The 14,539-nt window shown below is 39.1% G+C and overlaps 1 protein-coding gene across 1 annotated transcript; it reads left to right on the plus strand.

Moving 5' to 3' along the window:
• The first annotated feature begins 1,197 nt into the window (after window positions 1-1,197).
• On the plus strand, window positions 1,198-13,932 carry scp2a (sterol carrier protein 2a). Its single transcript, XM_086129760.1, has 16 exons — window positions 1,198-1,310; window positions 2,961-3,018; window positions 3,113-3,184; window positions 3,712-3,843; window positions 4,611-4,675; window positions 5,050-5,176; window positions 5,255-5,318; window positions 5,400-5,486; window positions 5,576-5,726; window positions 6,967-7,114; window positions 7,379-7,486; window positions 7,730-7,883; window positions 9,006-9,102; window positions 10,659-10,788; window positions 12,162-12,241; window positions 13,114-13,932. The coding sequence occupies exons 1-16, from the start codon at window positions 1,257-1,259 to the stop codon at window positions 13,207-13,209; spliced, it is 1,623 nt and encodes a 540-aa protein (XP_085985886.1). The 5' UTR covers window positions 1,198-1,256; the 3' UTR covers window positions 13,210-13,932.
• The last annotated feature ends 607 nt before the right edge of the window (window positions 13,933-14,539 follow it).

Raw genomic sequence — 14,539 nt, forward strand, 5'->3', positions numbered from 1 at the left:
AAAAATCTAATCTCACTTACTAGTACTGTAGTTGGTTTGAAAATTACACTGGTCAACAAGTTTTGACAAAAAAAAAAAATTCAATCAGAGTTGAGCGTATTTTTATTTATTTTTTTGCAGATTCTGAATCTGCCCTAGTTTTTTCCCTAGCACACCAGCCTTACATAATATTGTAATCACAATTATATAATACATAATATAGTAATATTTAATAATTATGCGTTAGGTTCAGCAACAGGTGGATTTTTATCCCCCAAATGTCACAGCTATAAATTACAATCATTGGCGAGATCGGCCTTCACCTCGCGGGAAGCAGACGATTGCCAAATTGTGTAACGTTAAAACAAGTGTTGCGATCAAGTGTGGCGAAAGTTTATTGCGGAGATATCACAGAGAAAGCAGCTAAAGTTGGATAGTTTCTTGCGAGAAAGCCTTGCATCATTGAAAGCAGAGTAAAGAGAGGAGAATTTATGAACTCCAAGACTGAACCATGGGATTAAATAAGAACCTATTTCTCAGCAAATCTTGTATGCCTGAATTATTAAATATTTTGCAGCATTTGTTTGTAAGAAATAAACCTAACATCAATGTTTATTGTTGTTGTTTGTGTTATTATCATATGCAATTGAATAAGTAGACCATTTCAGTATTCGAAATTTGGGACTCTCGAAATGCATAATGGGACTCATACTTTTCTGATCAGCGAGTCCCTGGGACTCGCAGGGCTCAAACTGTAAAATTATCACTGAATTGACCAGTGTTATGTATTGACTAGGAATTGTGTGTAATTTTTTATATACTGTAAAATAAAATGTATATTATATAATATACTGGAAATTATAAGGGAACAAATACACCTAAAATTAAAAATGGTAACTCATTAAGAAAATATTCATAATAATTCAACATTCTTAAGCATTTACCAAAATTGAGATTTACATTTTATTTCTGTAAAAGAGAACTCACTCTGTGTATCATTTTTAGAAACTTGACTAACTTCATCTTAAATTTGCAGTTGATCTCACTATTAATATAGACATACTTGTTCTTCTACAGTCTTTCCTACACACACGTTTGTCTGAAAACTGACAATATTATTACCGGTACTTTTTTCCCGATCGGAGGCGGTGCGATTGCAAAATGGACTGCCTTGACGCCTGTTCGCCTAATAGACGATCTTTCTCCACGCGTGATAAAACCGGAAGTGCTTCTGCTTCTTGATGCACAACTGACATTCACACAACAAACATCGAACGATGGCTCCTCGAAGTAGAAATCGTGTGTTTGTCATCGGCGTCGGCATGACGAAGGTAAATTAAACTATCATTATCTTTATAAAAATGTCAGCGATTGTGTAACACGATTCTTGTCTAGGTTTTCAAGAAGTTTGAAGCCTTGATGTAGGACTCTTCTCCAAACATCAAAATAACATTTCACATTTGCAAGATTTTTTTTATGAAATGAGTCCAAAAGAATATATATCAATTTTGTTGTTATTAATTCGGTGGATAGTTGCAAGTCTCGAGTTCGACTTAATACGTGTTGCTACTTGTTTGTTATGCAACGTGTTCAGCGCTCTCAGTGCATAGTTCATGTCCAAGGCAAAATGCGTATTAAGGGTCCTTTGACCTCTACCTTCGTTTTTTTCACCCCACAGCAACCTTCTGTCGTTACATTTTAACACTTTCTGTTCAGAACATTTCTATTTTTAGTGTCCTTTGTCTATTCTGTTGTTGTAAAACATTGTCTTGTGTCATGTAGTCCTTGGCTTGTGGAATGATTGGTAAAAACCAAATTTAAATTTCTCAGGGAGCTCAAGACCAGTATTCGGAATTTTGATGCAGATTCGATTCACCTGGTTGAATTCTTGTGAATTACAATTAAAAAAACCCCGCTTTTATTTAGTTGGCTTGTAGTTTTGTAACATTTAAGTATTAAATGAATTTGTTAAGCTAGTTTTTCGTTCTTGAATTGGTTTTAAATCCTTTTAAATCTTATTTGTAAATGCGTTTTATTGTTGTTATTTTATATCTTGCTTTGTTAGGTGTTTCTTTGTAAAGTCATTTGGGTGTTGTGCTTTTGGTTGCGTGAAGCACATTGAGGTGCATTGTGTATAAAATGTGATATACAAATAAGAAGAGAACAAAAAAAGGAATTTTGGAATAAAAGACCCATATCTGTGGGTAGGAAAGGGTATCGCAACAAAATGTGGGCCCTCTGCCAAAATCCATCAATGATGGGACGGAGGATTTTTTTACCCTGATGCTTCATACCCAAAATGAAAATTATTCTGAACAGCATTGTTTTCTACAAGCCAAACACCTCACCATATTTGTCGACACGTGTTGTGACAAATACTTCCCCGCTGACCCATATTATCACACACAAAAAATAGTTATTTTTGGTCAATATCATTATGTTTGGTTGTAGTCCCTTTTGGGGTCTTGAAAGAAATTTAAGTGTTCAATAATTGAATATGCTTAGTGTTTTGACAGAAGGTGTCTTCACAAGTGTGGGTCCCTTCAGGAAGCTCCCCACTTTAGGAATTGTTTAATACAGTGTTTTGCAATCTCGATTGAGTCAAGGCATGTCTGAGAAAGCACTAAAGAAAAATATCACAATGATTCCCGGGTAATGATCCAACTTCTGCCCTCTAGTGGAAGAGCCTTCAATTGTTTTGTGAGTCTCTCTCCATCCGTTACTGGCATAGATAGTTGGACAAAAATCAATTATCTCGAGTAAATTAATACCTTTTGGAGCAATTAAGTGAAATGTGATTTTTTTTCCCCCCCGGAGTAAAACAAAGGAAATTAAATACTTTTTTTTTGTTGTTGTTGGGGATATGCAGTATATGTCACTTGCTGTTAAATGTAATCGTATGTGATGAATTTATTTCATACTTGAACATGCTATCAATTAGTCGAACTTGTTTTTTTTTTTCATGTGTTTTTTTGTTGCAGTTTGACAAGCCTGGAGCTCGAGGCGACTATGACTACCCTGACATGGCCAAGGAAGCGGGTGCTTATCTGAAACAAATTTGGACATTGCTCAGCCACTCACAAGATTATCGGAATACAGTTTTGATTTGTATGATCATTTTCATTTTTTGCAGGTCAAAAGGCTCTTGCAGATGCAGGAATCCCATACTCCGCAATTGAACAAGCCTGTGTGGGATATGTCTATGGTAACACATTGGCCTGCAAAGTTCAAATGTTGAAGGCTATCATCACGATTTCTATAATTAAACATATGTAATGTAAAAAAAAAAAAATTACAATATATCACTTTTGTTCCTTTAAAATATTGATGACATGAAAATTAGTCATGTTTTGTTTTACAAATTTAAAATCATTTAATATTTCAAGAGTTTTAGCTTTTTTTTTAAATTGAGTTGATTGAGTCTTTTTTAAAATAGTACTAAAAATAGAATAGTTAAATGTTACTACACAACATAATTTGAATTTATTAAAAAACAAGGAATTTGTCACAATTTAAACATTTATATCATAAATATATAATATTGCAAGATATTGGCTATTTTCCTTCTAAATATATAATTTTAAATAAAATTAAAAAAATATATATTTTCAATGTTAGCTGTTATCACACTAACAACTTTTTACCTTATCACATAACATAAAGCTCAAATATAGGTTGTCTCAGTCATTTTCGTCTGACGCACCTTTCCTCTCCTCCGCGTCGCTGTCTCAGGGGACTCCACATGTGGGCAGAGGGCCATTTACCACAGCCTGGGCCTGACCGGCATCCCCATCATTAACGTCAATAATAATTGCTCCACTGGCTCCACTGCCCTCTACATGGCACGACAGCTGATCCAAGGAGGTGAGTTCAGCAGGATCTTTTTTTTTATTTTTTTTTATTTTTTTTAAATGCCTTTCTTTCTGGTGTCATCTACCTGTTTACAAAATGACCTCACAGACGGATTGGTGGAAGAAACTGCAATGTGATGTCATGTAAAATCACGTTAATTTTTTTGCAGAAAAAAAGGTTCCCAAATCAACAAACGGAAAATTCTCACATTGTTTGTCAGTTTACCAGGTTATAAGTACATCGAAGCATAATCTTTCTTACTTTGCTGTTTGAGTTTTTGGGAGCGAACATTTTAATTGAAGTGAAGTGAAACCGAAAGGAGCTCAAAGTCACTGATGCACTTTCAGCTGTTGGTTGAATGGTCCAAATACAAACATAGTGCACTCGAAATTGGCCAAAATTCATGCCGAGACCGTCACAGAGACAAACTAGCCATGTCGGCGATACGAGTCACTCGGCCACTTGATGGAAAACACAATTGATAAAACTACCATAGTTTTGTTTTTCTTTACATTCTCTTTTGTTTTATTTGTTTTTTTTAGACAATACAGTGCCATTTATATTTGAAATTAAAGGGATGTAACAAAATGTGATTGTTTTTTGGGGGGGGCAGAGGCGGATTGATGGAATTTGAATATCTTTCAATGCTAAATATTTAATGGATATACTGTATGAGTAAATTAAGTTACAAGCTTGATAAATTAAGAGATGGGCAAGACATAGCTCAATTTAAAATGTCATAAAGTAAGTTAATCAAAGAATTTCTAATTTGACTTCAGGTCTTTCTGACTGTGTGCTTGCACTTGGATTTGAGAAGATGGAGAGGGGATCTTTGTCCGCTAAGGTAAAAAAGGAAACCAAAAAAAAAAGTTTTTGGTTCTTATGCAATTTCAAACTCAGAGTGTAACGACTTTTTTGTTGATCTGCTAACTGGGTCAGTCCCAAAAAGTGAAAGAGTTCTGTGGTCCAAGATAGTCCCTTTACACATTTTTGTGAAAATTGATTCCAAAAAACCAAATGGAAACATGCATTTTACTATAAACAAGAGAACACATTGCTCAATGAAGACAACTTTGCCAGTGTCAGTCAAAATGGAGCATTATCTGTTGTTTCCAGCTGATGTATAAAAAAACCTCATTACATTGTGCAAGTATCTCAAAAGTTGTAACATATGGGCATTTTGATGGTTTGAAACAGCTGAAAGATTTCTTCTTGTAGTTCCTGGATAGGACCAATCCCATGGACAAGCACATGGAGGTGATGATCAACCGTTACGGCATGGTGGCCGCTCCGGCAGCTGCGCAGATGTTCGGTAACGCCGGCAGGGAGCACATGGAAAAATACGGTAGACCTGTGGCATTTATACAAGAACCGCATGGGAAAAAAGCGACACTTGATTGTGTCTAAGCGTTGTCATTTGCAGGCACAAAACCCGAGCATTTTGCCAAAATCGCCTGGAAAAACCACAAACATTCCACCAACAACCCGTGAGTTACAAACAATACACGATGCATTTAAGAATTCGATTTTGGATCAGTGCTAAGATAAGAACGCTCATGTATTTATAGTTATTCTCAGTTCCAAGATGAGTACACGTTGGAGCAGGTAATGAACTCGAGAAAGGTGTTTGAGTTTTTGACTCTCCTGCAGTGCTGGTAAGAAACCCCCATTCGTTCAACTCGTGTTTCCAGAAGGCATAAATAAAACAAAAATAGTGTATCGGCGTACGTTGTCCTCTCATTAGCCCCACATCAGATGGCGCCGGTGCTGTGATTTTGGCAAGTGAGGATTTTGTTCGGCGGCACCGTCTGGAGAAGCAAGCGGTGGAGATCCTGGCCCAAGAGATGGTGACTGACCTTACAACTACATTTGATGAAAACAGCTGCATTAAGATGGTGAGGAACGCCCATTGTGTTTTTGGTCTGTACTTGAGTTGTTCCCGCAAGGATCATGTTTGTTTAAAGCGCTGACACGAAAGTTAGATTTTAAAATCTTAATCTGCTTTATTTTTTCCACACACATTGTGTGATATTTGGTCAAAAGCATCGTTGTATTACCTGTGGTTTAGGTAGTGTGTGTTAGCTATCACAATTTCTTACTTACCAGAAAAAGCCTACATGGTCAAATAGGTGAAATATTACTGCGTGCAAATAAATAGAACACAATGAAACAGGCGCTTGCCAGGAGCCTTTTCTGCGGTAGTACGTTAATTTCGCCAGTAGATAGAAGTGTTGCTCTGCACACGACACTTGGTTTTTAGTGAAGAATTACGTCGTCACTTTGTCGTGTATTTTGAACAAGAAATGTCTGAAACTCTGCAAATGACTGGATTTAAAAAGAAAATATCATGTACGGACTAGCGAACAAACTGATTTTTTTTTGTTTTCATAATCTTGTTTTAAACTTTATTAGTATTATTTTTTTACTCTTAATGATGTAGGTGAGGCTCCATTCGCCCTTATAGACCTCACGACCCTGTTTATCGAATATTGACTTCACAAACTACAAAGTCGCGAATATTTCAAATTATGATCAGCTCCACATTGAATATGACATTTTCTTGCAAAATGTATTCAATTAAAAAAAAAAAAAAGATAGTGGAAAAATAGGCTGACGACACAACGTGTTAGTTTGCATGACTGCGTTGTCAAAAATAAATCAATGGGTTGATGTAACGCTTCAGAATTAATTTATGAACTATAAACAATGCTTTTCCTTGAAGCAAGAGAGGCACATTTTTTTGGAAGAACACAATAAATATTACATGAGTAAAAATGCTCAGTTGTATTTTTGTCTTGTATTATGGAGCAAAGTTTAAGTAATACGGTAGATAAATCAAAATCAATGACTGTTTTGTTTCTTAATCCCAAAATAATTTTGAAAAAGTGCGCGCACACACACACACGTGCGCACAGATTTGTCAATTATTGGTAAATAAAATCCAATGAGTTTCATTGCCTCTCGTGCTTTACGTATATTTAGTTTGGCTTCCCATCCGGAAGAGCTATTTCAACCTGTAAACAAAGTAACTTGTGAAAACACTACATATCACAACTGGAAAAGACATTTGCACAAGCTCGTTTTGGTCAGTCTCATCTATTTGCCGTGAACATACTCCTCCTTGTCGTTCTTTAGGTGGGTTACGACATGTCACGACTGGCGGCCAAAAAGTGTTTTGAAGCATCAGGTCTGCAGCCTGCTGATGTTGACGTCGTGGAGCTGCACGACTGCTTCTCTGCCAACGAGCTAATCACCTACGAGGCACTGGGACTCTGCCCTGAAGGTATTCTTTAAAATGGCGAAAATGTCAAGAAGACTAAATTAAAGCTCGTTTTCTGTTCATATGGAATGCCTTGAATGACCAAATATGACAACTGAATCAGTGTCATTCGCAAAAAACAACGCTGAGTCAATGAAGAGGCTCATCAAACTTCTTTGGAGAATTAATGGACAATATATGTGTGGGGGGGGGGGGACCACAACAAACGTAAGCTGCTATTGACAGATGGCCAAACCTGAATTAATTGGTGGGCTTTTCTCTCAACAGGTAAAGGAGCAGAGCTGATTGACAGGGGGGATAACACGTACGGCGGCAAGTATGTGATCAACCCCAGTGGCGGTCTCATCTCCAAAGGACATCCTTTAGGAGCTACGGGTACATACTTTCGATTTTGGCCACAAAGATAGTCGGAGAAATCTGTCGCTTGTCTTTTTCCTCATGTATCAAAGCTCACACCATTCATGGCTACCCAGTGAGGTACTAGATAAGCTGCCTGATAACTAATCAGCAGGGGTGCTCTCAACCTTAGTGGTCGAGCCCTGATTTCAAACACCCTAATTTTTTCCCTCGCACCCTTGAACGGATGTGCACTCAACCGTTTCCCGTCTTTTGACTCAGGCTTGGCCCAGTGTGCTGAGCTCTGCTGGCAGCTCAGAGGTCAGGCTGACAGGAGGCAAGTCCCTGGGGCTAAAGTAGCCTTGCAGCACAACATTGGCTTAGGAGGAGCAGTGGTGGTCGCGCTTTACAGAATGGGATTCCCGCAGGAGCCCAGGTACCCCGTGTTTTGTTCTTACAGTAGAACTCCTCTACAATGAAATCATGCTTTCAGCCAGAAATTTTTCACAACAGAGGACTTTTCACTACAGCAAATTTGATCTCAGACGTAAACATACACACACACATAAAACAGATATGTTACTCTCTAGGGTACTCTTCATTTTTATTCCAATAGTGCATAAGTATGAGCATACACTTATTTGATTTTGTTTAACATAAAAATACATTTGTTTTATATTAAGTACTCCACTTTGTTGGTTTAAAAAAGTAATTTATACTCTCTTGCTTCCCAACACTTTTAAATTTTTCTTCTTGGGTCAGTTTTGTAGCCATTTTATACCAAGCAATACAACGTTCTTGCTGTGTCTGAAACTGCTAGTGAAATTTCTAACCACTTGCTAACAAGAACAAATACTTCTTGTACTACTGCACATGTGTAGACCAGTGTGGTGGTTGCTGTTGCCGTTTCCGAGCTAAGGAGTAGCAGTGGCTGTGGCAGGCTGAGGTTAGATTAGACTTTTGTGGTAGGCTTGTTTTCATTGTAGTGAACCTCATTGCGAGGCAAGGGTGGAGAAAAGGATTTCGTATTACGCAACAGGGCGACTTTTCGTTGTAGGGGGAAGCAGAAAAGAGGGAATGGCTTTAATGCTTGAATGCATTTTTCACACTCGGGGGGTATTTTTGCACTTGTAGGTTTCGTTGTAGAGTAGTTATACTGTATTCGTGTAGAATAAATGTTTTCGGGGGGTAGAAGAAAAGGCGTGGGGTGGTCTTATATTCTCAAATCGGGGCATGTATGCACCCCCCCCAAAAAAAGTATATATATATAAATTCTTTTTTTGGGGTGTGTGAAATTAACTCAATTTAAATCACATCTGTTGTGTTAGTGTAGAAAGCCAAAACACACTGCTGTTTTCCAAATGCCTCACCTGTGTAACTGAAAGTGCATTCAATATCGAGGCGTCCACATTTCTTCTCATTCATATTATGCAGGATGTCAACACCCTTAATAGTATGCCTGGCTCGGCGTTCGGCCGAAGATGAAGAAATCTTTAACGCTTTTTTGCGCGCCGCATGTTTCAACTTCTGTTTTTTTTTTTTTTTTTTGCCTCTTCAGGTTCCACGTCCGCGCGGTAGCCACAAGTGCGAGCAACAGCTTGGAGGGCTTTAAATCATATGCTGTCTTCAAGGAGATTGAAAAACATCTGCAAGAGGTTTGTGGGCGCGGCAAGCATTAGACTTTGATTTGATCAAAACATTTCATCTTGGCAGACATGCCTATGAATACGTAGCATAGCTATTTTATGGCGCAACCTCGATCGCTGAGCATTGTCACAGGACGGAGTTCAACATTTAGAATTATGCTTAGCGTGTGCGAGAAGCTGACGGCGTGTAATATTTTGCATGAGTGAGAGTAGCTTGTCACTCTCAAATTTTCGACAGCCAGACACATGGCTATTAAAGTTTCTACTTTTTTAAACGGAATGTCCAGGATGACAGAGGCTGATGTACAAATCAAAGAAATGGTTTTATTAATTCAATACAATAGTAAAAAAACGACCACAGGATAGCAATGGCTATGGTGGAGAGGGCTACCCGGGGTGGGCTACTGATGGTCGGGTCTAGTCAGGAATCTTAACGCTAGTAGCGGGCACAGAATCCACAGCACACAAAGAAATGGTGTAAAACCAAATCATGAAACTATAGGTAAGGGTAAAGTGAATTCCAATCAAACAAACCAAAGATGCAATTTAGGCTTAAGCCAGTACGCCTAGAACCCTTACACTATTGCACATGGCCCGAATAAATTCAATGTCAAAAATAAAGTTGACTACCTTTTAAAAAACAGGCTTACCCAGCCAGTACTGGAGACTGGAGAGACTTGAAAGGATAACTGGAAGCTACAGGAGTCGTAAAAGTTCGAAGGAGCCAGATGGACTCGAATGTGGCAACCATGTATGAAATTCAAATGCCATTTTCCCCATACCTGAAGCCACCACTACTGATAACAAGCCACACAGTGCGCTTCAGGGCGGCAACTTGCGCTTTGAAGCTCAAACATGCACGATATCAGCTAGGCAGTGTATGTACGTGAAACTCCAACCCTTCTACCAGGGTATTGTGGTTCTGGTCGACACAGTAAGAGGGGTGTGAGCATTATTATAAAAATGTAGTGGTTGCAAACATCAAACAAAACTCATAAAACCAAATTCAACACCTAACCCAGGGGTCGGCAACCCAAAATATTGAAAGCGCCATATTGGACCAAAAAAAAAACGAAAAACAAATGTGTCTGGAGCCGCAACAAACATACTATCAAAATGACAACGTTGGCTCCAAATACTCAATGAACTTTCCCGATTAAACGCTTTTTTCCCTGCAGTGCATCCTGTAGAGCAGGGGGGCCCAACCTTTTTTGACCAAAGCTCTATTTTTCGATCAACCAGCCTCCCGTGACCGCACACGCAGGCATACGCACGCACTTACCAGGGAGCCACTAGGCGGCGCTAAAGAGCCACATGCGGCTCCAGAGCCGCGTGTTGCCAACCCCCGACATAACCAGTAGCAAGCAGGTGTGCTCACCAAACACTCCCAAGTCAAACTGTGGGACCAAAGGGAAGGCCGCAGGCTTCCTCCCCGATTTATAGTCTCCCCAGGGCCCTAAAGGGCTCCCGTTCTAGCACCCTGGGGAGGAGAGGAGGGTGTAGCATATAGCTGGTCTCTACCTGCCACGTTAGGATGCTCAAATGCTTTTTTTGTCCTCCTGCAGGAAGGAGCAAAGCTCATCAAGAAGATTGGCGGCGTCTTTGCTTTTCAAGTGAAAGACGGACCTGAGGGGAAAGAGGCGACCTGGTTCGTGGATGTGAAAAATGGCAATGGCTGCGTCACCAACGAATCGGGTATTTCACTGTAATTTCAAGACATTCGAGCCCATCCGCGCTCAAAAGTTGTTGTTTTTTCTCTTTGGAACACCTCTCACACCGTTCATACATCTTAGCTTTCAGGGACAACAGAACATTGATACGCGAGCATTTTGGTTGACAAATCAAGTTTTTTTGAAGAAGCGTTGCCTTGGCTGGACACGCCCCTTCAAATCTAACTTTAAGCAATGCTCCGGCATTGGTTGCAAGCTCCTTCGGTTTTTATTCTGGTTAGTTAAATATCAGTTTGTGTTTTCTCTTCCTTAGTCGTGCCACCACGCGATCGCACAGGCGCTCATTCCAAGCTGTCATATTCGTCATTGCCGGTATAGGAAAAACATTGGTGAATGTTATGCTCTTTTCCCTGAAAGTTGTAAATGGATATTTTGATTTGATCATTTCCTGCTATCTCATGAAAAGAATCTTGCCATCCAACAGCCCACACTGCGGAAAATAGTGTTCTAGCCAAAGCTCTTAATGGGTCCACAGAAAGAACTTCAGTGATATTAATAACCCTTAGAAAGTTTAGAAAGTGAGATTCACAAGGATGTTTCAGCAGTAGACTGCCAAACAGTGACTATGTGTATCCTCAAAGGAGACACGTGGTTAAATCTCATCAGTAAAGATACTTTTGGTTGATTTAGGTTCAGGTAAAAAAAGGAAAAAAAGTCTCAGAAAAAAAATCTGTGTTCTTTTAAGCCTGCTTTGTTTTAACTGTTGTGCATAGGGAAAATAATGACGCCCAAAAAAAAAAATCAGATTCTAACAAAAGGTTATGGGAGCTCCGAGACACAGCAGCACGTCTTAAAAAGTTTCATGACAACTTTAACGAGTAAAGAACTCCTTCTAGTTGTATGCGGTAATTTTTTTTTTTCAAAATGTCAAAATAACCGAAATGTTAAACTTAGTTTTCATTTCAGCCAAAAACAAAAGACGCAGAGTTCCCACAGTCTGCGGCACCTTCTATAAAGTTAACCACATATTTAACCCTTTCATGCACCAATAATGATAACCTGATGAGCTGTCCACTGTAGTAACCGCTGTCCCCGAAAGGGTTACATAAATATTTTTTCATGTTAACGCAGCTTTAAATCGATCTCAGGTGTCAAGTTTTTTTTAAAAGAAAAGCCTGATGCCAATATTCGTCACTGTGACAAAAAAACAAGATGATCAGAAAATGTGTATCGACTCTTTAGAAACACGAAGCAAATACATCTGTCTAATAATTTTGAACCAAAACAGTGGAATGCTACAAATTGCTCGGTTTAGACACTTGGCGCACGGGAGATTTTTGAATCGGAATACAATTCGAATGTCATGTGCGGAGTCATTCTAAGCGATGTTGCTTTCAGGTACTAAGGCTGATTGCACCTTGACCATGAGTGATCAAGATCTTCTGGATGTGATGACAGGAAAACTGAATGCTCAAACGGTGTGTGCCAAAATACTTATCCCGTTCTCGGTACCACGGCGATGAATGAGCAGATTTTTTTTTTTTTTTTTTTTTTTTGATACGAGCAAAAAAACGGGTTCAATTCCAGCTCCAGCCTTCTTGTGTGGAGTTTGCATGTTCTCCCCGGGCCTGCGTGGGTTTTCTCCGGGTATTCCGGTTTCCTCCCACACCCTAAAAACATGCATGGCAGGCTGATTGGACACTCAAAATCATCCCTTGGTGTGAGTGTGAGCGCGGATGGTTGTTGGTCTCTGTGTGCGCTGCGATTGGCTGCCAACCGGTCCAGTGTGTGCTCCGCTTACCGTCCGAAGACAGCTGGGATAGGCTCCAGCACCCATTGTGAGGATAAAGCGGATCGGAAAAGAGGGAGAGATGTTTTTGATACGCTACCCTTTACTCAGTTTTGTCATGCAGGAATCTTACTCATCAGTTCTCCAAAGAAGTCTTTTATAGAATTAGTCTTTTGGAACCGGCATCGACCAGTTTCTTTGTATGTATTGTTTAGTAAGTACAACCGTGTGCAAGTCTCAATTTATTGAGGGGGGGGACAGAGACATCTTTTCAAGCTGTGTATTGCTTTTCATCCAGCCTTCAAACCCTGAACCTTCTTTTTGGAGTATTGACTAAATAACGCAAAGGGAGAACAGGTCCACCACCAAAAATGTAACGATAAAATCCCTCCCAGGTGTCAATGCTGCAATGCAGATTATCTTCTCTTGGCCACTGATTGACACATCTCTCTCTCTCTCAAAAAAAAAAAAAAAAAGATTCTATTCCAAACTGGACATATCCCGGAAGTCATTGGGATCACGAAATCGGCGCGCCTCATCGTATCTCTTTTTCTCCTCCAGGCATATTTTAAGGGCAAGCTGAAGATTGCTGGCAATATGGGCATGGCCATGAAGCTGCAGACCCTTCAGGTGGCACCAGCAAAGGCCAAGCTGTGATTTCCGGGATGCGAATGAAGCTTTCGCTTTGGTCTTTAAATGGTTTCTGACAGACGTCGTTGCCGATAAGATCAAATATTCCCGATTCTGCACGCCTCACCTGAATATGTCCTTCTTTCTGCTCTAAAGCATTAATGTGAACCTGATAGTGCGATATAAGTATATACAGTAGGTATGTGTGTGAGAATGTGTATTTAGGAATATATATACACGCACATACAGTGTCTATGCTAAACAAATTCTGAATGAGTTAATACAGTATAATAATTGTTTCTGAAATAACATAATGGAGGAAGAATGAAAGAAGCGGAGATGCTGTCGGACAGTGGAGCACATAAAGCGCTGTATTTTTATTTTTTTTCTGGACAGAAAAAAAAAACGTTGAGATATGGACGGTATTGCGGTTTACCTTGACATGCACACAAAGCCGCAAGACGCCTTGACAAGATGATCTTGAAATGGAGCGACTTAAAACAACCCCTTTTTTTTTTTTTTAAACCATCAGAAAATGAAACTACTCATTAATCCAAGTGTTAAAAGACAAATTAACCAATTCATTTTAACCAATGCGATTACACACAATTGCCTTCTGTAATTTCTCTTTTTGTACTGAAGATTAAGTGAAACATCATGATCATTCTAAGAACGCTTGCCGTCAATCTCTCTGGCACATTATAGCACAACGTTCAGCTGCACGATGTGTTTATTAAATGGCAGAAAGTTTCCCTTGTGTGTGGGGTGTTTTTGGTGGGTGTGTGTGTGTGGGGGGGGGGGTTAAAAAATATTATTCGGGATGATACAAACTTGGGCAAACAAATTAACCTGCGATATAAGTCGAATTAAACTGGAAAAAGCTAACATGGATTCAAAATGTAAAGCAATTCCCAGTCTAGAAAGACTGTTTTTTAAAATTTGTTTTCATTAAAAATAAGGAGCCCATTTCTGTTAAGTGACATCCAAAAAAAAATCCTCATTACTGAAACGAACCAAAAAAAAAAAAAAACATGGTCAAAGTCAAAAAGGTTGTCTTTATTTCAAAATTTAAAAAAAGAAAAAAACGTTTTTGTTAAATGCCATAGTTAAACATGCACTTCAAAATAAGTGGCAAAACCCAGCGTTGTCATTAACACTAAGCAGGTTGTACCTGTTCAGTGTAACAAAGTATCTTGTAATCAAATTTAGCCCCTTTTAAAATCAAGCAGTCAGTTCAGCAACTAAGTGACTTTTTCAAGGAAAATGGCAACACTGCTGAAGCAACATAACAAGTGCATCTGCACACCATTAAAAATGTTCTCTGAGTAGCTTCGATACATTTTTTTTTTCCTGTCCA

This window comes from Hippocampus guttulatus, chromosome 14, assembly GCF_054856545.1.
Source record: "Hippocampus guttulatus isolate MCC_2025c chromosome 14, RoL_Hgut_1.0, whole genome shotgun sequence".
NCBI lineage: Eukaryota > Metazoa > Chordata > Actinopteri > Syngnathiformes > Syngnathidae > Hippocampus > Hippocampus guttulatus.